The sequence below is a fragment of the Blastomyces dermatitidis genome (genome assembly GCF_000003525.1).
Source record: "Blastomyces dermatitidis ER-3 genomic scaffold supercont1.3, whole genome shotgun sequence".
Classification (NCBI taxonomy): Eukaryota; Fungi; Ascomycota; class Eurotiomycetes; order Onygenales; family Ajellomycetaceae; genus Blastomyces; species Blastomyces dermatitidis.
In genome coordinates this window covers 5,655,528-5,677,487 of record NW_025544776.1, presented here as the reverse complement: position 1 = coordinate 5,677,487, position 21,960 = coordinate 5,655,528, and the positions used below count along the sequence as shown (strand labels likewise).

The 21,960-nt window shown below is 45.8% G+C and overlaps 8 protein-coding genes across 9 annotated transcripts; 4 read left to right on the top strand and 4 right to left on the bottom strand.

Moving 5' to 3' along the window:
- Positions 1–380: 380 nt before the first annotated feature.
- BDCG_03398 lies at positions 381–5,861 on the bottom strand. Of its 2 annotated transcripts, XM_045418999.1 has the most exons (4): positions 5,479–5,861; positions 4,298–5,395; positions 4,023–4,222; positions 2,220–3,916 (listed from the first exon to the last, which is right to left on the bottom strand). In XM_045418999.1, exon 2 carries the CDS (start codon positions 5,157–5,159, stop codon positions 4,602–4,604), a length of 558 nt encoding a protein of 185 aa, XP_045280422.1. In that variant the 5' UTR covers positions 5,160–5,395; positions 5,479–5,861; the 3' UTR covers positions 2,220–3,916; positions 4,023–4,222; positions 4,298–4,601. The 2 variants fall into 2 exon arrangements, with proteins under 2 accessions (XP_045280421.1, XP_045280422.1); XM_045418998.1 differs by having other exon boundaries at positions 381–3,916; positions 4,670–5,813.
- On the top strand, positions 2,093–5,037 carry BDCG_03399 (3-methyl-2-oxobutanoate hydroxymethyltransferase). The gene is made up of 2 exons (XM_045419000.1): positions 2,093–2,848; positions 2,925–5,037. Exons 1-2 carry the CDS (start codon positions 2,438–2,440, stop codon positions 3,534–3,536), a joined length of 1,023 nt encoding a protein of 340 aa, XP_045275445.1. The 5' UTR covers positions 2,093–2,437; the 3' UTR covers positions 3,537–5,037.
- A 354-nt stretch (positions 5,862–6,215) lies between the features above and the next one.
- On the bottom strand, positions 6,216–9,482 carry BDCG_03397 (cell wall glucanase). Its single transcript, XM_045418997.1, has 4 exons — positions 8,210–9,482; positions 7,582–8,127; positions 7,249–7,506; positions 6,216–7,026 (listed from the first exon to the last, which is right to left on the bottom strand). Exons 1-4 carry the CDS (start codon positions 8,307–8,309, stop codon positions 6,758–6,760), a joined length of 1,173 nt encoding a protein of 390 aa, XP_045275444.1. The 5' UTR covers positions 8,310–9,482; the 3' UTR covers positions 6,216–6,757.
- BDCG_03396 (uncharacterized protein) lies at positions 8,776–10,692 on the top strand. Its single transcript, XM_045418996.1, has one exon. It carries the CDS (start codon positions 9,904–9,906, stop codon positions 10,372–10,374), a length of 471 nt encoding a protein of 156 aa, XP_045275443.1. The 5' UTR covers positions 8,776–9,903; the 3' UTR covers positions 10,375–10,692.
- Positions 10,548–12,865, bottom strand: BDCG_03395 (acyl-CoA dehydrogenase). The gene is made up of 2 exons (XM_045418995.1): positions 11,565–12,865; positions 10,548–11,489 (listed from the first exon to the last, which is right to left on the bottom strand). The coding sequence occupies exons 1-2, from the start codon at positions 12,400–12,402 to the stop codon at positions 10,777–10,779; spliced, it is 1,551 nt and encodes a 516-aa protein (XP_045275442.1). The 5' UTR covers positions 12,403–12,865; the 3' UTR covers positions 10,548–10,776.
- A 337-nt stretch (positions 12,866–13,202) lies between these two features.
- Positions 13,203–15,347, bottom strand: BDCG_03394 (uncharacterized protein; the record flags this gene model as incomplete). Its single annotated transcript, XM_045418994.1, has 3 exons — positions 14,150–15,347; positions 13,645–13,893; positions 13,203–13,485 (listed from the first exon to the last, which is right to left on the bottom strand). Exons 1-3 carry the CDS (start codon positions 14,746–14,748, stop codon positions 13,203–13,205), a joined length of 1,131 nt encoding a protein of 376 aa, XP_045275441.1. The 5' UTR covers positions 14,749–15,347.
- Positions 15,348–16,322: 975 nt separating this feature from the next.
- BDCG_03393 (uncharacterized protein) lies at positions 16,323–19,075 on the top strand (the record flags this gene model as incomplete). The annotated part of the gene is made up of 8 exons (XM_045418993.1): positions 16,323–16,439; positions 16,544–16,775; positions 16,946–16,969; positions 17,368–17,476; positions 17,600–17,797; positions 18,429–18,522; positions 18,616–18,735; positions 18,818–19,075. 8 exons carry the CDS (start codon positions 16,323–16,325, stop codon positions 19,073–19,075), a joined length of 1,152 nt encoding a protein of 383 aa, XP_045275440.1.
- Positions 19,076–20,173: 1,098 nt separating this feature from the next.
- Positions 20,174–21,354, top strand: BDCG_03392 (ubiquitin-conjugating enzyme E2 8; the record flags this gene model as incomplete). The annotated part of the gene is made up of 6 exons (XM_045418992.1): positions 20,174–20,206; positions 20,480–20,529; positions 20,696–20,733; positions 20,788–20,902; positions 20,961–21,142; positions 21,218–21,354. 6 exons carry the CDS (start codon positions 20,174–20,176, stop codon positions 21,352–21,354), a joined length of 555 nt encoding a protein of 184 aa, XP_045275439.1.
- Between the last annotated feature and the right edge of the window lie 606 nt (positions 21,355–21,960).

The window sequence follows — 21,960 nt, the reverse complement described above, 5'->3', positions numbered from 1 at the left end:
CACGGGTTCTGAATACATAGTTTCAATCGAGTGCTTCATTGTTAAAATATATTGCAAAATCCTTTTAGTACCATTCTTCTTTGTTAAAGGGAAGCAAATATCTCGGCGCAATAACTTCCCTCCTTCCTCCACTTCCTTTTCTTTTCCTTTTCCTTTGAGATTTTACTTTTATTTATATGTCTTATTTATTCTATTTCTGGCATTGTTTTTTTACTTTGGCGAGGAGGGGATGTGATGTGATCACAGGCGTTGTCACAACAGGAGTGCATGGAACTTGTTTGATAGGAGGCCTTCATATTTAGCGGCCTGGTTTGTAACGAGATCTACATGCATGACTTGCTGGAGCAATCCGCTTTCCTCTTCGGGAAGCCGATAATTCTAGTCATAACAATATTTCCCTACTCGGCAAGTTTTCCAAAATATAGGGGGCAAAAATGGTAGAGAAACCTATGCTCACATCTGAACGCTGTCACCATCGAAACATAGGATGAGATGTGGATCATGTTCTAGACGAATGTAAGCAAGGTGGGGACGGGAGAGATACAAAGAAGGGAAGGAAAATAAAATCCATGAAATTGGTTTGATGTGAATGACCATTGGCCATCCTCGACAAATTAACATAGGCTCCATGAATTTGTAGAGCGTCGAAGGATACGATATGCAGAACTCAAAATAGCAACTTTCACCCACAGGTGCCCACGGCAGAACTGGGCCAACTATTAGGATTTATTTATCCTCGTGTACAACAAAGAGACAGCCCCAACCACAATATCAAGCCCCAGGATTAGGTGGTTGACCCCTTTCAATGGCTCTGAAAATAGACAGTTAGAATTCCATTGAGAAAACGCCTATCCACTGCGCAGCACATCTGAGGTCCGCGTGTAGTCAGGGGATCCTATAACAAAAAGAACAACTGAGCTTCTCCAAATGAGATCTACTAGCTACGGTTCTAATTTTCCCGAGATAATAATCTTGGGCTAGTTACCAAGGTACAGTACAACATATCATTGTTTCCTCACGAAATAAAGAAATAAGCTGTAGCTGGGTGAAGAGTCAAGGCTTTGTAAATCTCCGGCCCCTCGTTATGTAGCGGAACAATTGAATTGGAAAATATATTGTCATGTAGTCCAGTCCAAGAACAGACGGTAGCTTAACGGGTAATGAAGATATGACTATTCCAAGACAACGTCATTGCGAATATTTTCCGCGGACATGGGCATAGGTTTCCGCCTCGATTTATTATCCTGAAGCAATATCAATCGAATATATTATTGCCGTGGCTGCAGAGAGAAAACAACGAGGAGCTCAAACCGCTGGGTGCAAGATCTTTCCTTTTTGCATACTTATGCCGTAAGATGTTGTCGATAATTCCAGCCCTGAAGCTGTCCAATAGTTTTGGCCCTGCTACAGTACCGAAGCCAAAGAAAGTTTCGCTGGTGATACTACAGCGGCCTGTGCGGGCCGATCTCTCAACCAGGATAATTTGACCGACCGAAAGTAGCACGGGGTGAATGGCGCCCGGTCCCTCCCTTACCCAGGAGGGAGGGAGCTCCATTTCAAAATTTTGCAATCAATTTGGATGTTACTTTTGCAGACTGATCGCGTTATCGTCATGTACATGTACATACATACATCACAGTAATTTCGCGTGATCAAGGGCATAGATGCGGCGGAGAGGGTCGAATGCAGAATGCCATGATCATTATCGGCAGAGCAGCAGGCCTAGGAACGCAACTTTCATCCAGGACGACATAGAATGTGCGTACTAATATGTCGGTCGCACGCTGAATTCTAGGTGGGAAGCTTAGCTTCTGAGCAGAGGGCATGTCATGTAGTTAGGCTGTTTGGTCGAATTATTGGCCGAAACTGGGTACCGATGTGGTACGAAGTGCAGTGGTGGCCATGCTCAAATGACATGCATTCCGGTCGGCGTAGGGTAATTTGAAAGACACAAAGTCCTGTAACTACAGTGCTCTATCCTGTAGATATCACTGGGAACCAATGAATACATCGTGCATGGTCTGCATTGTTGAGTTTGAAGTCCTGAAGTCCTGAAAAAATGGCGAGGTTGGCGGAGTGCCAAGGAAAGTGCCAAGGCTGGGCAATAGATAACGTAAGCGGACCCAACCCACCGCTTGCTGAATCATCCATGCATGACCGGGTTACCTCGGTTCGCCCGACGGAACGGATAAACAAGAAAAAGGCAATTAGTAGAACTAGTTCGAATGAATTTCTCCAGAGATTCTCCTGTCTACGCTGCATAAACCAGCACGTATCAAACTGTATATATACCAACAGTTGCGGTTGTCAGCTATTCGAGAAACATGAATTTTAAATTCCCTAAGCATTTGCTGCGGTATCTACCAAATCTTGTTCCGTGCCTGTTGTCCCAAAATCCCGACTGAATCGGCCAGCTCTCCCCTCTTCCCCCGCCACCATGGCCCTCCAGTCTTCCATTGGGCTCGTCAGGTTGACAGCCCCTCCTGTTGCTCTGTCTCGATTTCGCTGCTCACCCGTTGTATTCCTGCCCGCTATTACGAAGTCGACTCTATGGCCCTGCCAAGTCCGTCATAGCTCCCATTCCCCAATGGGCAAACCCATCACTCGCAAGAAAATCACTATCAAATCATTGCAAGCGTTGCACAAGAAGAAGGAACCTATCACTATGTTAACGGCACATGACTTCCCAAGTGGGCATGTCGCAGAAGCAGCTGGTATGGATATGGTCCTCGTGGGCGACAGTTTAGCAATGGTTGCCCTTGGCATGGACGACACTAGTGAGGTGTGCCTAGACGAAATGATACTCCATTGCCGGAGTGTATCCCGTGCGGTTGGATCTGCCTTCACTGTAGGTTGCTATACATTTTATGCCTCGTTTACATGCGTTACTCCCATGGCAATGGCTAATTGGTCCCTTGTATTAGGTTGGCGACTTGCCCATGGGTTCGTATGAGATATCTCCAAAGCAGGGTGTTGCGTCCGCCATTCGCCTCATTAAAGAAGGACGAGTCCAAAGTGTCAAACTAGAAGGGGGTGAGGAGATGGTGCCAACTATCAAGGCAATCACCACGGCCGGGATACCAGTTGTGGCCCATGTTGGTCTAACCCCTCAACGCCAACATGCGCTAGGAGGTTTTCGTGTCCAGGGTAAATCAACTGCCGGTGCCCTGAGGGTCTTAAACGACGCTCTTGCAGTTCAAGAGGCTGGCGCATTTATGGTTGTTCTTGAAGCTGTCCCGTCAGAGATTGCACGTATCATCACCGACAGACTGAAAATCCCAACCATCGGAATCGGCGCTGGTGCTGGATGTTCGGGCCAAGTGTTGGTCCAAGTCGACATGACCGGCAACTTCCCGCCTGGTCGGTATCTCCCGAAGTTTGTGAAGAAGTACGGCGATGTATGGGGGGAAAGCTTGAGGGCGATTGAGAAATATAGAGACGAGGTCAAAAGTGGTGAATATCCTTCCCTAGAATACACATACCCTATATCGAAGGAGGATGTTGAGGAGTTTGAAAAACTAGCGAATAGAAATTAAGATACCTTTACATTTCTCAATGGATATATACATATATATGTTGATTTTGTGTTGCACCGATTACCCCGACTGGTTTTGTCGAGCGCTGATTTTACGGGTGTGTTTGCACTCGATTTTTGTTATGGCGGACATCACGTCCCGTCTTTCGTCCCGTCTTTCGTCCCGTCTCGGTGTCAAGAGTTATCAGGGAATAAATTAGTTAGTGATTTTAAGTGATTCCTTGAATCCCTCTCGCTGTTGAGGTATAGCGGGTAGTTTTGGGGCTGCAACTCGGCATCAATCGCTGGGCAGCAGCGATTTAAAGCCAAGGCGATATCTCATTATCCAAAAGCTGGCGTCATCGAATACGCCACAATAAGTTGGTCGTCCGTCTTGAAGCACTAAATGAATCAACCATCATTAGAAATTTACCTCCTCGGGCTCATTAAATCCTTTATAACTCGCAACAGAGACACCACATCATATTGAAAATCATGGAAAACCTACCCTCCAAAGGCCCCCTACTCCTTCATCGAGCCCGGGAGCGAAGACACTATTTACGTAGCAAAACACGGAGTCGGTATCTTTACAATCAAGTTTCTTGCGCAAGAATTTGACCACAGTCTCAAACTTCTGGGAAGCACTGATTTTGAATACACGATTTCTCAGAATCGGTGCGGATGGGAGAGGCTGGAAACGGACAGTTACTAAGATCAAAAAATAAATGTAAGATAAGGGTCAGCTTTCAGTGCTCCTCTCGGGTGATGTTGGGGATAGCATACAGATGCGGAGGGAGCAACGTGTAAAGCGGTTTGGGTTATCCGCACATCATCCTTCAGACAATGAAAGACAGTTAAACAATAACAAGATCTGGCAAAAGAAGCTTCTTCTTTTCAATGAAGCAGCATAGACATAGCAAGAAGGAACGGGATAGAGCTCCGGATTTTTAAATTAAAAACTCAAGAGAAGGCAGGGCCAAGGAGCAGGAAGAGGATCCATACGCCTGAGAACGTTGCCTGCGGTAGTGAACTTTGATAAAAAACGTTCTATAAGGTGTCGAAAGGCGACCAAAAACGGATATTTTAATTAAATATCCATTTCAGGCCGCCAAAACGAGAGTGAAAATGTCTCATACTCTAAGTAATAATGCGTACCTTTGCCTGAATCAATGGCATCGACATCAGCCAGCGCTTGATGGGAGTCCTTCGGAAGGCCAGTAAGCACGATGGACGCTGACATCGTCAATGGAAGATCGGCACTGTAGTCTTCATCTGGAATTGGCGTGGTTGCTGCTCCTTTGCTGCCATTATCATTGTTATTTCGTGAAGACCGGCTGCCTTGTCTGCTTGCCAACCCAAGGCCGCGGTTTGCGACCCGTGGAGAGGCGGGCTTGGACGGATCAGGCGATGGAGAGAGAGGTGGTGTTGATGCCATAGTTGATTTGTTTATATTATATCTGGAGCTGGTTTGTATAGTTAAGCCACAGTTATTGATGCCGTTGCTGTGTCTGGAGTGTGGGATGTGGGGATATATGAGAGGCGTTGGTGTTGGATGTGAAGGAAAGGGTTTTTGGTTTAAATATTTAAATAAATATTTGATGTTCGTTCGTTGAGTCCTACAAACCTTCTCCATGCACCATCCCATCCAACAACATCCATGACATTATATTCAAACAGCTAGTCCAGCTCCAGAATCGTTTATCTTTCGTGTCACACTAATAATATCATGGATAGCAACAGAGGGCGCGCGGGATACATCGGTTCGGCCAATTCTAGGTCGAAAAAACTTTCTCGTGGCAACTGACAACTGATGCTTCTTGGGAGATTATTTCAATCACTGGACACGCCTCCTGAAAGCTATTTCATGACTGAAAAATGCAGCTATTTACTTTATTAGTTGAAAGTTGCACAATTAGAGACTGCCAGAGCGGACTCAAGGATGGCATGAGCATTGAGCTCCTCACGGAATCCTGCCTGGTGTTCGTTCCTACAGCCAACGAGCCGAACCAGTAGAAAATTGCAGGCCCATTTACCCAGCAGTTTCTTGTTCAGAGGTGCCTAGATTCCCTAAGGTGATAGCGTCCTGGTCGTGGCAGACATCAAAGAACTGAAACGTATTGTGCAAGTGATACGAACGACGGACAGATAAGATCGTGAGTAGCTCCTAATTTCCTTTGAATGTTGCGGTTGAATTTCGAATTATATTACCATTGCAGTAGGAATAATATGCTCATATGCTCACTAGGTACCGGCCAAGATGATTGCTTGTTCATCAAAGCTAGGGTTCATTGGCTTTTGAACTTGGGTGACAGTCTGATCCTTGGGGGAGATATTTTATACAGGAAAGTTTGACTGGCCTGCTGTGCTAGTACTATTATCCGGACATGTCACCAGCTATCACAAGGTGCATATGCTATGGTGTCAGAGAGTAATAGAGAAGAAGCTTGATTCTGGGACTGGAACTAAATACGGGGTCCCATTGATTGTATGTACATGTACATGTACAGTACATGCTGAAGATAGTGATCCCATATAGTTTCAGTGAGACTACTACCTAGTCATGATCACATTCATCAAATGAGACCAGTATTCATAATAGTCTAATAATAATATTCAATTTTTATTTTTATTTTTTATTTATTTTTTATTTATTTTTTTTATTTTATTTTTTTATTTTATTTTTTTAAAAAAATTGGTTTAGATGACTTCAAATATTATTTGAGTGTTAGCAAAAATCATTACGTTTTACTTAAATAAGCGTGAAAATTTCCAAAGATAGTAATTTATTGTGACCTAAAACCTCATCATGAGCCAGCCTGCACAACTAGATATGGTGAACAAGAGATTCAAGATTATGAGATGACTCTACTCAGATAAGAAACATGCAGGTAATGGAAATAGCCAGAACCTCATGGTTACTGACATATGGAGCTCAAGAGGACATTTCCTCTCTAGAGGCTACTTGCTGTCAATATATTTAAGGCCTCACGGATTCAATCGAAAGATCGAGATGGTTAGGAGAGACGAGTCTTATAACTAATTAACTAGTTACTTTAGGATCGGAAGCAAGTTCGGAACATCATTAGACACACTTTTCCTATTAAGATTACAGCTGCATCTTACATGATTAATAATTAAAGCGAGAAGTCATATATGCCCCTGACAGGCCACGATATTTCCCACAACCGCCACCAAATACCTATGCATCCGTCCATGGTGATGACTCTAACCAGACTTTAAGATTTAAAGGACGGCCATGAGAGCACCGAATAAAGCACAGCCGATCCCCACAAAGATCTGCAGCCGACCCTGGCCACTGGCGCTACTGGGTGCTTCAGGGTTGTTAGGGTCCGTCGTGCTTGTGCCAGTACTTGTGCCAGTACTTGTACCAGTATTTGTACCATTGGGGGTGCCGTTCGTTCGATCGCCTCCATTGTTCGGATCGGTACCTTTTGGTGGTGTTGGTTCCGTGCTCCTTGATGGCCCGGTACCGCATGCAGCGTCTGGAGACCCTGCAGAATTTCAGGGTGAAATTAGCATGTTTGTACTGTTCAAAGGTTAATAGGGCGAAATTCATATCTTCTAGACATGCAAGGCACAATATACGGCTAACCGAACCGAGGATCCTTCCCCTGCAATACCAAAGGACTCGACGGGATCATAAATCAGAGGAGCATTAAGGCATTGATATGGTACCACCTCCCGTGCCTATGCTTGTGGTTATCAATACGTACCTTTCGAGCCACAACTCCTCTGTGAGGACGTCGCAGTTGTGGAAACGAAAGTGGAGGCGGTAGTGGCAGGCGAAGGCTTTGTTCCGTCATTTCGGTCATGGCCGTTCACCTTTCCATCCACAGCTTTGATAGACTGCCAGGACCCAGTTTTGTCTGTATATACATACTCCTTCCCAGTGGAATAATCGGCGATCTTTATGGATTTGACTTGCATGGTGAAAGGGGCAAGAGAGTAGTCAACCGGACCTCCAGCCCATTCTAGAGCATCCAGTATTAGGTATTTTAGAGCTCACAATATGGGGCCTAGATACATGCACACGAAAGGAAACTTACCAACTGTGCCCTTTGCGTTCTGCGCAGGGTCACCCCCTGCCCAGTTTCCTATTTTGATATAAGATGGGGTTTGTGGGTAATTCCCAGCTGCCGACTCAGCGACGCGAACGGTGTTCCCATCAATCTTCCAAATAATCCGCTCACTATCCCAATCAATGCTGTACGTTCTGAAAGTGTTCTGGTTATCTGGGCTAGGATGGAATCCCCCTCTTGTGTGATCCAGATTCCTTTTCGCGTAATAGTTCGTCTGGACCTGCATATTATCTCCTCCAATCCACTCCAGGTCAACCTCGTCGCCGCATTCGGATTGCAGGACAACGCTGCTCACAATGCCTTTGCCTGGCGAAGATTTGAGAGTGACATCCACCTTGCCAAACATGATGTAGAAGTTTGAGTGGATCTCAGCCTTCATTCCATCCTTTTCGATCGTGAAGCTGCCCCCATCACTGCCATATTTGATATCCTTCGACGCCTCCCAGTCATCTGGGAGACCCTTGGCTAAGTCAATCTCGATGGACTTCCCAAGGGCGGGATTCGGCGGGCAAGCTGAACAGTTTCACTTAACAATTCATCTTTTCCCATCCGGATAGTTGTCTAGCGCGTGACATTGGAGGACAGTCCAACTTACACTTCTGGAGAGGATCGCACTCTGTGTAAGTTTGTGCCAACACGCGAGAGAAGTGGCAGGAGGCTACTGCCAACAGTGGAAGCTTCATCTGGAGTAGCATGCGGAGGTATTGGAGGGTGGTGTGGAGGAGTTGATGCCAGGATGGTATCAGATTGATGGAGTTATTATTACCTTTATCAGTTTGACATAGAATATGCCTAAAGGACAGGATTTAACGCCAGTCAAACTGCACGAAGGAGATTAGATGTACTAGTACTCTTTAAAATGGGAATGGAATTGTCTTTTATGATTTGAATTCACTGGTTGTCTTATGGGTAGAACTGCATGTACCAGACATCCGCAGCGTATACTACTTATCATACATACAAAGAAGAAAAAAAAGAAAAGCAACCAACTCTGCTTCCCGGAAATTATGTTACAGGTGGCTGATTGACAGAATATGCAATTGCCCTTATTGGAGGGTCACTCCATTTTCTAAATTTCTAGAGAACGGCGAGCAAATGGAGATCAAAAAAAAAAAAAAAGTACATAGTACATACATACATACTCCGTACTTACATTGGATGCATCCATGGATGCCTCACAATGACAGCTCAACGCAGATCTATCCCCGATCTAGCATGATAGGGCGCTAAGGTTGTTAGCCTCATAAAGCTTTGTTTGGAGCCTCAACATCAACATCCAGCTCAAAAAACTCGCCATTCCACATTCCGACCTCAGCCTTGTGATAGTGGACGGTAGAGATGCAGCATGAGGTATATATAGCAAAACAGATGTTCTCTCCCTCGCTCCCTCGCATGAAATGCATGTAGTCGATTTGTGTGTGTGCCAACTTTCTCCCACTCCGTCTGTACTAACAACTAGCTAATGGGCGCTAAAAATGGCTATCCATTCAGCCTTCTGTCGTGATCGACAACCCAAACACGACAACAGCTCATCCCCGCAGAAACTTGGAATTGTGGTAACCCAAAGATAACCACGCCTGTTGCCAGGAATGTTGGTGGCTTGGTCAGAGCTGTGTCTCATGTTACGGGCCCGTATCCATAGGCAACATACCCACGCCGAAATGACCCCAATTTCCGGAAAAACGGACTATCACTTCGAATTGCATTGGTGAACTCCGTTCATGGCGTGAACTATGGATAGTTACAGCCGTACGGGCACCGGTGTGGTATATTTGAGAAAAGAGCCACTCAAGAATTACGGAATAGTTTGGCGCTATTGATCGCCCATCAAATCAAATGACTTCAACAAGGAAGGTGGAAACGGATGATCATGATCATTGCTGAGAAATGAAACAAATGGCAAGATTGACATTGCCCCGAAAGCCGTTTCTGCCCTGTTATTTGACGGCCTGAAAACTGGAATGTTTCCCAGCCACTCATTGAGCTCCAGGGATTCAGGGAATGTCGGCACAGCGAGAAGACGTAGCATGTTTCAGTTCAAGAGTGGAGAGATACTAGGGTTTGCTGGGAAAACCCCAAAAATTTAATCAGTTATGTAATTGAGAGCCCAAAAACTTGCATGTCTACGCTCCAACATCTCTGATACTGCAAAGAAAAGAAAAAGGAGAGAAAATCCTTTGCAAATGACAATATCGGAAAACGAATCCATCAGCTCCTCCCTCGACAAAATTGCCGATACTCCTCCCAATTGCGGGCTTTACACGACCGTGCTCATCCACCTTACTCACCATGGCTTCCACGACCTCGTCCGCTATAGCTCCAACCGGCAGCGCCATCTGCGGCACCCCAGCCCAATACGACATCCCGACCCTAGATGCCGCCTGCGCAGTATCCAACAAGAACGAAAACAAAGATTTCATGGACGACTGCTGCAAAAAAGCAGCCGTCACTTTATACAACGACGGCTGTGCCCTTTACTGTCACGCGGAGGCCCAAACCGTCCAAAATCTCACAAGCTGCTTATTTGAAGCTGGAGTGCCTTATAACGGCGTGTGGTGTAATAAGCCCCAGAACGCTACGGCTACGGGTAAATCTCCTACACAAACGAGCACAGGCACTGGCACGCCTACCTCGACCGAAAGTCCCAGTGCGGCAGCTGCCCTGAATATGCCGGTGTTTGTACAGTCGGGACCGACGAAGTTGGGAATCGCCGTTTGCGCTGTTGTGATTCCGGCTCTCATCGGTGGGATGATGTTTTGAAAAGGGAACATCGTTTTAAAACATTTGATTTATTTTTAGGAGGGAGGGTTTAATTCTTGAAAACAGGTTCCTGGCTCAGGTACAACATCAATTTCATGCGAAACTTTAGGCCATCGGAGAATACCCAGATTTTCTTTTATTTTACATATGTATATATACTTCTTTTTAAAAATTTTAATCAATATTATTGTCACTCTTCTAAATAGGAATATCGGGGAGCAAAGATAAAATAAAAAGTATATAAATTCCAAGTTACTAGCTCCTGTAGTCTGCCCGACAATATCCCCAAAAAGTTTAAGAAAATTTCCGAAAATCTGATACCGTATTGTTACAAGATCTATATATAAGCCTGCTCCTTACACTGCCATATGCTGCAAGATATCCCTAGTGGAAAAGGTTAATTTACAACATGGCCTTGGGCATCTGCTTCATAGCCTGTCTAACACCCAAATCCGCCAAAATCTCCTCCGTGCCACCAAGAATCGCATCGAACTTATAAGTACGGTGGAACTGCTCCACAACTCTTCCCATTCCAGTCTGCGTTAATCCACGGCCGCCGAAGATATTCACAGCATCGTCCGCAATATCATGTGCGCAGCGCGTTGCATAAGACTTGAGAAGTCCAATAGGCCCACCTAGGTGCTTCGATTGTTCCTCATAGCTCATATTGCACATTTGATACGTGATAGTTTCCAACCAGGACTGCGACGCTTCGACAAGAGAGATCATCTTGGCTAGTTTCTGGCGGATTACGGGCTGGCTGATCAGGGGTTTGCCGAAGACGATGCGCTGGTTCGCCCATTTGAGACACTCTTCGACGACGGTGCGGCCCCAGCGAATAACGCTGCAGGTCATGGCCCAGCGCTCGTGGTTGAAATTGCTCATTATCACAATAAATCCCTTGTGCTCTTCGCCCAGTAAGTTTTCGACAGGGACTTTGACATTGTCGAATTGAATAAAGGTGGTGGCTGCGGCAGTGGAGTATGATGTCTTGATCCGCTTGGTCTCAACATTCTCGTCGCGGGGGATTAGGATGACGGAGAATCCCTTCTCGGTCCTGCAAGCTGTAACGAAGTAGTCGGCCCACATGCCGTTGGTGATCCATTTCTTCGTGCCTGAAGGAAGTAGGACACGATATTAGCAAGAACCCAAAAGAAAAGAAAGATAATGCGTTTTGGTTAATTACATACCGTTGATTATGTAGTGCTTGCCATCTGGGGTCTTCGTCGCCGTTGTGCGGATACCCGCAACATCGGATCCAGCAAACGCTTCCGTGACAGCCAGACACATAAATTTCTTCCCAGACAGGGACTCTTCCGTGACCCTTTCGCGGAGTTCCTTATTCTTAAGCCACTGTCGCACTGCAGTCAGGGAAATCATCATGCCAGCCATGTTGCCGTCCTGGAATCCTCGCGCGTTTGCTCGTGCCAGCTCTTGAGCAACGATAAGGTCATGGAAGTAGTCAAACTCCTCTCCCTTCACCTCACCACCAAACAGCTTCCGCCCGTGCAAATGGGGCCCTGGGCCTAGACGCATGGCGAGCAAATTTGTCTCCGCCATCTTGTCCACGAGCCCCTGAGAGATATATGTACCATCAAGCTCCTTCTCCTGCGCTTCCGGATACACATGAACATCGACAAACTCCCGCAGGACTTTTCGTAATTTACGATGTGACTCGTTGTAGTAGGGGCTCTTGTAGATCGGCGACAGCCATAATGGTTCCCCATACGGGACCTTGCTGAGATCACCAGGCTGCGGATCTACCACTTCAGGCGTTTCGTTCTCGACCGTGCCGATGCAAAGATTGGCGTATTTTTGTAGCACCTCGTGTCTGTGGAGGTTGTAGAAAGCGGCCGTGGCATCGGTTCCGGCAACCTGCGTAAGGACGACGTTGCCGCCGGGGTGTGCATCGAGGAAATCGGTCAAGTCATAGACTTTGTGGTCGATAATACACCAGCACGAATCCTCAGTGTTGTTTTTTGCAACTTCCTCCCGCGAAATCTTCCTGGTTGCTGCGCTGGATGCCATGTTTGCTCACTTGATTCAAATGCGGTCCGTCCCGCTTGGGTGGAGGGGTCCCAAGGGAGGCAAGCAAAAGTGATGAGATGTTTCTTTTTACAACAACCAACGAAAAGAGCGCCGAATTTACCGGGCTGTTTCAATGGGGGGTGGCGCTATTTTATGTTTTGTCTTGGTCGGTCTGGGACTTATTTTACCTGTGACCTGCGCATCGTAGCTGAGGTGCGGGCAAGGGAGAAATGCCTCGGCTCGGCGATTGTTGCGCTTGTTCCGGCTATCGGCTCAACCACTCGTATCGCCTCTTTTATTAAACATTTGCTATGAGTGAGACGTGTTGTATATATATAGAGCTTTGCTAGAATGATTGGGTCAAAGATTTTATAAACGCATCAGCATGGAGTCGAGATCAACACTGTTACAAACATCTGTGCTGCGGGTGTGGCCTTTCCGCTAGGCTTACAGATAACTACCATGACGGTTTTCATGTGCAACTGGGTCCGAGTCACTGGCTGCTGGCTATTTATACCTATTACCAGGTTACCGGAAAGAATATATTGAGCTGGTAACTCATCTTCCGACCATTCAATGATACTACTTGTCAAAAACAAAATGGAAACAAAAAAGAAAATAGGGGCCAATTTAGAGGAAAAACTGATTTCCCATAACATTACCGAACCATGACATCAAGAGACCATCCAGCACTTCTAGCAATACATCTTATCTTTCCTGGCCACATTTTTCTTCGGAACGAGGGTAATACGGCCAATATCCCTATCCGGACGGGAATCCCCAATTAGGCCAGGCAGCTCCTAGAGCCTAGTGCATTTCTCGATTCCACCAGTACTAGAAAGCTCGGAGCCCTGTCGCACTTCATGCGCCAGGTCAACACCAAAGTGGAACAGGCTGTATCCATCTAGTGTCTCTGACCAGCGACAGCGGAAGCCATAGGTTACTCCTAGAATCGCACTGCTAAAAGACCAGATGACGAAGAGGGTGCCAGGTATGCTTGGATTGAATCTCCTACGTCCAAGCACTTTTCCTCGTCGTGACGAGGTGAGGTTTTTCGCGATGTAGCTAGCACCTACCTCAGTGCTGTAAACGCCATCATACATAAGTTGCAACGCATCCATGGCATACGCACGCATGATGGCATCTACCAATGTCGTGGGATTGGTCTACCGTTTATAATAAACAGAGTTGGAGACAACCTCTGGAGGAGCTGCCATGATAGCATTGAAGATTTGAACATACTCCTCACTGAGTATTTCCGCGGCGGTGTAACCAAAGCGGGAAGCAGGGCTCTCTATTTCCGCCTCCTTAAAAGGGGGACTGGGAGATCGCTTAGAGTCAGTGTATGTGGAGGTCCGGGCGTCCAGTGTGGCGGTGCCAAGATCGGATGTTATCCATTGTACGGAGTACGGAGTACACAGCGCACACCGATAGGGTCTGCAATGCTTATCGGGGGTCGGTGTGGAATCGACCTTAAAGTCCCTTCCTCGTCTTCGCCAAAGAAAAATTTGTCAATTTGGGACGTCTCATTGGAAGCCAACGTAAATGGCTGAATACATATCTGCTATGGTCTGCTCGAGCTAGTCGTCAAATTGAGGATGTTTAATTAGGTTAGCATAGGCTGGGGCATATCGCATTTGCCTCATGGCATATTCTAGGACATTGGCATACTAGAAGTCTTCTTCGTCGAATGCTAACACCTCGGAGCCATTATAAATGCTCAGTTTAGTGAGATCTATGCCAATACGCGCATGCCCCCATATGTTTGCTGGGAGCCGGGGGTGGGGGGCTCAATGCAAGAACAGTTCCATTTCCCTCGAAACTTGACGATTTTCCAACTGCGGCTAATCCTCTATACACACTATCTAGCGAAGGTTTCCGGGTGAGGACTTTAAACTCCGATGCCGACTTCACAGCGGAGCAATTGTAACTGAGACGGATGCCCCACGCCATTGCCAACCCATATTGGCTAAGGCAGAGCCCAAACACAGCAAGTGTGAACCACGCATAGTAAATCAGGATCTCGTGCTCGCTCCCATATGCGACAATATCACGCTCTTGCAACAGGTCTAGTGAAATGGCAACCCAAAAGCCAGTTACTGCAAGCGGCACCAGAATTCCGGCCAGCGTTCGACCATAATATCGCTCGAGTTTGTAACAGCCACTATGTGGACTATCAGGAGTGAACGGCGGTGACTCCAGTTTATCATGGTCGATCAAAGGTTGTGAGCTCGTCGTCGTACCCGGAGAGTCGTTATTTGAAAACACATAACCCGCGCTCTTTTCGAGATCCAATTCCTCCGGTACCTTCTTTCGGTGAGTTCGTTTCTGTTCTTCTCCATCCATCTTTTTGGAAGGTTAAAAATTTTTGGAAGGTTAAAAACAAAGCGGTCATTGGAGATCACAGAGGACATCGACGATTGTTCCAAATTTTGCATCATTATGCCTTTCACGCGTGGAGCTCTGGAATGTAGAATATATGCATTCACTGCCACATCAATACTAATGCTATTCCTAGGAGCCCGAAAGTGTCACACAGGTGGTACAGGTGCATACGTATGATGAAAGGATGGCTGGCGAATCAACTTTCGTATATATGATGCAATTGTTGTTGGTGAGAGCGACGCATCCTTGTTACGGAATCGGCTCACCAGGCCCGCTCGTTTGCGTGTACATGCAAGTGCCGGCCCATAACATGCAACTAAGGCCTCCATCATCCAATAATGTGGCTTCATCACGAAGACTCTATGATAAATTTAGCAACAATTCGGACATTCCACAGTACAACGGGTATGTTCCGATAACTGTTTGCACGAGCCCCTTCAAAATCAAGCACAACCTAATATCACAAACAGGATGAAGGGTTAATGCACGGAGAATCCACCACACAGCGAATGTCCTTTTTTGGGAGTAGGGTACTGTGACTGTGACCTCCGAAATTCCGCAATATATATTTATCCAATAATACCAAAAAATGCGCATATCTCGGGTAAAGGGATATTGGCTTTGTCTGATTCTCATCGCAGAACAGTTCACCGAAGCTAACGGACTGGACTTGCGCACAGTTCTTGGCAGAGTTAGTTATGCAGGCCAAGCATCCAAGAACCCAATTTTTAAGCTTAATTCCAACGTGAGGGAGCTTCATTTATGCAGCGTACATTCTCAAGCACGGCAGCAGCGATTTCAAGCGACATAGAGGGAAGTCGGCTTTTCTAACAATATCCTGAGTGCATGATTATGCATATCGGATGCGCAAACCTCTGTTGCGTTACATCAAGATGCCTGGTGTTGCATCTTCAAGAATTTGCTGACCGGAGGGATCATTGGGCCTTATACTTTGCGGGGTGAACAGATCAAGCGTTGGATAGACCCGGCAGTCAATTTTGAAAGCAAACATCTCATGTGGCTAGATCAGTCGCTGGCGAATGCAGGCTTTGCGCCTCAGCAGCCTTGTGACATGCCCTCCGCAAGGGCGGCTTACGTGGGGCATTGAGCACTGCCCAATCGCGAACTCCTGCCATAAAAGAGTAGTTATATCAGAGGGGAGTCATTGCTCTGAAAGACTAAAGGCACTATTTAGAACAGAAATATGACACGCCCCTAGCCAATGGTATAAATGCTTCGACTCAAGGCACTGCTATATATAGAGGTGGGCACGTTTCGTTGTGTCTCGAAAGACATCTCTTGTCTTCTCGCCATTCGATCTGGCAGTATACAATACTTTGAATAGGATTTTGGTCCGTTTCGCTGGTTTCTCCTTTCTCTTCATCTTGCGTCATATCAACCTCTGGGAGCATATGCCTCTATTTGGTTCGCACAAGCATTGTAGGACTGTTTCAATAACTTGGACACTCTAAAGAGATTTTCAAGAGAGGAGATATATGGCGAGATAAGGGTTTCTTGTGAAGACGAAACATTCCATGGATAGTATCTCTCCCAAACTGGAGGAAAGTCATGGCACTGTTGCAGGAAACCGCTCAGATGACGAGGCAAGGCAAGATCCTGACAGGCACTTGGATATCAAGAATATATGCCGGGTAATTCAATAAATATTTCACTGCTTCACTATCTCTTGTTAGGTTCTGCCCAAAGAATGCCTATGCGCACCGTTGGATCATCCATTCGTGCCACAACGGAATAGCACACCGCTCTACTAGGTAGATACCAAACCGTCGGTATCGACTGTGCCAACATGACTTTCGCAATCAACAGCCTCCTCATTGAAAGCGCACCGCGGAAGTATGCCACAATCGCACCCATCAGCGAAATTCGAGGCTGGTTTTCAAACGTCACTAAACATTCATTGCTAGTGCGAGTTGGAGTGATGGCCATGATATTTTCTATTGGTGTTAAAACAATAGCAGTAGGAAGAAGTATGCGAAGAACGTAGCTGATATGGTTACAAAGCAGCATGGTTTCGATGGTGTTGGTGAGATATCTTTCTGCCATATCCCTTCAATTTTTTTTCCTTCTCTCAATGCTGTGTGGATACATGAAAATGATAAATCTGTTTGCAAATTCTAACTGCTTGTATTCCTACTAGTAATTGATTGGAAATACCCCGACGGTAACGAACATAAATACAACAGACCTCGAACTCAAACAAAGGAGCGAGGTTGACAATTTACCGCTTCTTCTCAGGGAAATAAAAAATGCCCTAGACGCCGAATAACTCTCTATCATAGGGCCTGGTGGAAAACCGGTTATGATTTCATATACCTCCGCAAAGGGGCCGTCAATTTAATAAGCCGTGACAATGCGGCAGCCCATCATACAAAAGTCAACGGCAGCCTAAAGACAGCTCAGCACTACTTAGATTATTGAAGGCGGTCTCCTGAAAAGATCAGCCAAGGTCTCGTTTTCTCCGTGAAGTAAATAATTCACACTAGACCCAAACGCAAACTGAACTTCCGAAAAAGCCTCTTGGGTATCCCATAGTCCATGTTGACTTGGAAAATGGCACAGATGTTACTCCTTCGAACATGATTACCTTCGAAGCAGCCCATATATCCCCGCCTCCTGTTCCCCTGGTAGTGTCACGAAATACGACCTTTGAGCCTCTCAATGGATTTCGGTGACAGGATGGATTATGCTGTAGTTCAGCTGGTTTTTAGTAAATAAAATACCCCGGTCCTCAGGTTCCTCTTCTTCCATATTGCGATCCTTCAACTAATTGACATTCAATTACAATGAACAGTGGTGAGCGCATTGAATACGGCCGCACCGACTGCCAAGCCCACGATAGAAAAAACAATGGACGACATGGAAGCAAGCTGGACACTACTACACAGCCACCAAACCAAGCTGTTCTGGACTTGAGAGAGACTACCGACCTAATCACCAGGATGTTGGAGGATATTGTGCGCGAGAAGCTGAGTGGTGCTGAGAGCCTAGGGTCTTGGGCTTTATAATTATGATTGGAGCTCTGTTGAGGCGATGCAAGAGGAAATGGAGGGAGAGAAGTGAACTTTGGTGGGCAAAGAGGAATGCTGGTAGAATGTTATCCTACTTGAAGGGAGTTTATGTTGGTTGGTTGGATATTTCTCATATTTTCCCTTTCTTTGTCTCCCTTCCTTTTACCTGCTCTATTCTGGCGGGGGAGGATATTATTCCTTGTTAGCATCATTTCTTTTGCATAGCTGAGACGGTAAGGTTTTTAGAATCTTTCTTTTATTTCTGCTGCATTTGCTCAGATGTTTTGAAAAGTCAATGGTTTGATGATTGTAATTCTTATAGATAAGATTGATAGTATAAAAGATGTTTCACTGAAGAGCAACAAAGCAGTGCACACATCTGTTCAGCTTGATGTAGACAAATCATGTAGATAGTATTCTTGTCTTCAAGTGTTGTTGCTGAGATCTCATCTACTACTTTTCTTCAACACAACTTCACATCTGAAAATTAATACTGCTTCATTAGAATATAGAGTCATCATCCATTTTTGTTCCTCTTCTTGTTTCATGTCTTTTCTTTTGTTCCTGAAACAGATTGCCTCTAGCTAATGATCATCTGCATCAAACAAAAAGAACCTGTGAAGTTCTGATCAAGAAGTGGAGGATGATTCTTACCCCTGCCAGTCTTCGCACAGAGTTAAGAGCACGACAAATCAGAAAGAGCATTGTGAGTATCATTTTTTATACAGCTTGCATCTGAATTTGCAGCCAGAGGATTCTTGTCCCTCCAAGCTGATACTCTGCAATATCTCATACATAGGCAAAGGCAAAAGAACGCCGTGACAACCCCAAGAAAGAATTCTGGCTCAAGAAGGTCATAGTAAACTTCTGGCTTCCGTTGAGTAGCAAAATCCCCTTTGTGAACTCCATCAAGGAAAAGGTTTGCATTCCTCGCTCTCCAGTCATTGGGATTCCACGCCTAGGTGTTATATATAAGTTCTGACCAACTTATTTGCCTGAAGCATCGCGAGAGACGAGCTGCCAGAGGCCCATTCCAGCCAACCCCGATGCCGCTTGAACATGGCTTCGCTTACGCATATGCGACCCAAAATGCCCCTGACCAAGACCCTGATACCGACAGGTACAGCGAGGAAAGTGGAAGAGACAGTTTGGTTTCAGATACGTCGTCTGTGAGGGAAGACATGTTCCACCTGGACGGGTTTGATATTGTGGGCAACTGGAGAGAATTCGAGAGACGAATGGGTGCTAGTTATAATTAACTACGACATCTTTGGAGAGATGGGTGTTCCTGTACGCTTCCCCAATTTCTCCCTGTTAAACAGAATAATATGAGACGGAGACAGACACATGTTAATGTGTGCCTAGGGGTATAAAACAGCTTGGGAATTGGACTGTTGGCATGCTCGCATAAGAACCACTTTTCTGGAACAGGCACATTGTTTTGTTTTGAGAGAGGTTGATCATCATAGTATTGGCAATGATGGGGTGATTTCCTCGTGGTGAGAGAGGAAAGGAAAAAGGGAAACGTATTGACTTGAAGTATGCATTGTGCAGCACATACTTTGGAACAGAGAAATTGAATTTGAGGTATATGGATAAGAGGTTTTTTTGAGGCATGGAGAGTTTCCGGGCTTGGCAATAAATAACACGTAGGATATGTGCAGATAATGAATGACGATAACCAGCCCAGTATTATAACTATTGCGATGGCAATCTTCCCGTCGCAAACAGGAGGCATGCGGATGTCGTGATGTCGTGATGTCGTGATGTCGTGATGTCGTGATGTCGTGAATGTCGTGATGTTGTGATGTCGTGATGTCGTGATCGTCGTGATTGTCGTTGATGGATGGATGGATCCGCCGACTCTGGACTCTGCAGGAGCCGAGAAGAAGTCCAAAATAGCGTGGCACAGGATCACCTTACCTAAGCGCTGACTACGCTGATCTTCCTCAACTAGTTAGTCCTATCTAATCTCATCTCTCTCCATGAATCACGCTTGACCACACTGCACTGTTCCTCCACTTGCATGCTAATTCCGCCCGTCTTCGCCGAAACAACGCATCTTTCGGCCTGATCCGACCTGCATAAACGCTCTTCTGCACATACTTCCCAACTCTGCCACTCTTTCCTTTATATACCCCTCCCCATCCCGCCCGTGTTCCCCGCTCTCCCGATACCGCTTCAGACCGCCACCACCTAACTCCCTCGCTTTATCAACGCTGCATCCCGCCCTCAAATAAATTCACTGCAAACGAGATAGATTAGTTAATCCTTACGGTTAAATCTACCCTGCGGAGCCGCGAGGCCAAGTTCTCCAGAAGCGGTTCCAGCCATCAAATATCCAGCAGTTCGTCGAGATGAGTAGTCCAAAGCGGAGGATCGAGACAGATGTAAGTCCAGATTTGGAGAGATATGGTGTGATAAGTATTATGTCCTCCTTGGAGATATTGTGACTGACTACCTGGGTGTTTTTCTTTGTTCCTACAGGTGATGAAGTATGCTGCCTTATATCCCATGCTGCTTGTGAAACAGGAACTAACCAAGGTTACAGGATGTATGCTATTCCCGTGACTATGATTACAAGCTTTATATCTGCGAGATAGTTTCTCTTGATATCCGAAGATGATATCTAGAGTAGTAGTTTCGGGGGTGCTAACAAATAGCCCAGGTTGATGAGTGACTATGAGGTCACACTTGTTAACGACAACAGTGAGTGCAACTAGTCATTTATCTTAGTATATGAAGATCATATGTTGCTAACGTAACTTAACATTTCTGTTATAGTGTATGTAATATAACCTTCGTATCCCCTAACCCATCGCTCGTTGTTGAATCGTTGGCGGTACCCCGGGCAAGATTGACTCAGCTACCGAATTTAGGCAAGAGTTCTACGTACGATTCAAGGGACCGGAAGAGAGTGCGTATTAGCCTCGATTGGATATATGGCGTTACCGGACTAACAACCTTTCAGCACCATTCGAGGGCGGGCTCTGGAAAATCCATGTGGAACTACCCGATCAGTACCCATACAAGAGTCCGAGCATCGGCTTCGTGAACCGAATTTACCATCCTAATATTGATGAGCTGTGAGACTTTACACCCACTCAAAAATCACCTTTTAGCACCATCTAATTGGACGGTTAGGTCTGGTTCAGTATGTCTGGATGTAATCAACCAAACATGGTCACCCATGTACGACATGATCAATATATTCGAAGTCTTCCTCCCACAGCTCCTCCGATATCCTAACCCATCAGATCCCCTAAACGGGGATGCTGCCGCCGTGTTGATGCGAGATCCAAAGAAATATGAGGCTAGGGTGCGAGGTATGATAGGAAGTTAATCGCTAGTCTCATCCAAAAGTTGCGGAAGCTAATAAAAATCTCCTTTTTGTGGGGTAGAATATGTCGCCAAGTACGCGAGCAAAGATGCAGCGGATGAAGCTGGCGAGGACTCGGAATCAGATGACGAACTGAGCTCGGTTGGCAGTTACATGTCCGGGAATGAGGAGCCCGCTGGAGAAATGGACGACGTATGATGGCCATACCTTCTTCTCTAAAACGCCGGACCGAGCTTTTGCATATGTGTGTTTGGAGCTCTTGGACATGGAAGACACAGGGTATATCTCGATTTCGTAGTTTTGCCCCCGACTAGGGCTGCTACCCGGCGTTAATTCAGGAGTTCGACTCAAACAGCGGATTGATTTAACCCACCTTCTTCATCATGGCTGGGAAATAATATTATATTTTAAATGAACGGGGATATCAAGTGCAGGGTACAGACAACATTATGTTCAACATTTACTTCGACGAGTTGTTCCCGGGGCGCCGTTTTTCAATATTTCTAGCAGGACGGGGCCTGGTACTCTAAGCAGCATATTCATATTCTTCTTTGTTTTTGTTTGTGTGTTTCTATCGTCTTATTCTTTTTCTCCACAAGGCGTTGTTTCTCTGGACCTCCCCATTTTTATTTTTATTTTTCTGAATAAATTCGTTTTACCTGTGTTGTCTGGTTCCTCTCATGATTTGGTTTCACAGTGTGCCTTTTTTTTCCGACTTAGCTAGCATATGATAGCTGTCTATATCTCTCTCCGCTCTTCCCAACATGTTTACATACAGCTTGCTCTACTTTTCTTTTGACCACT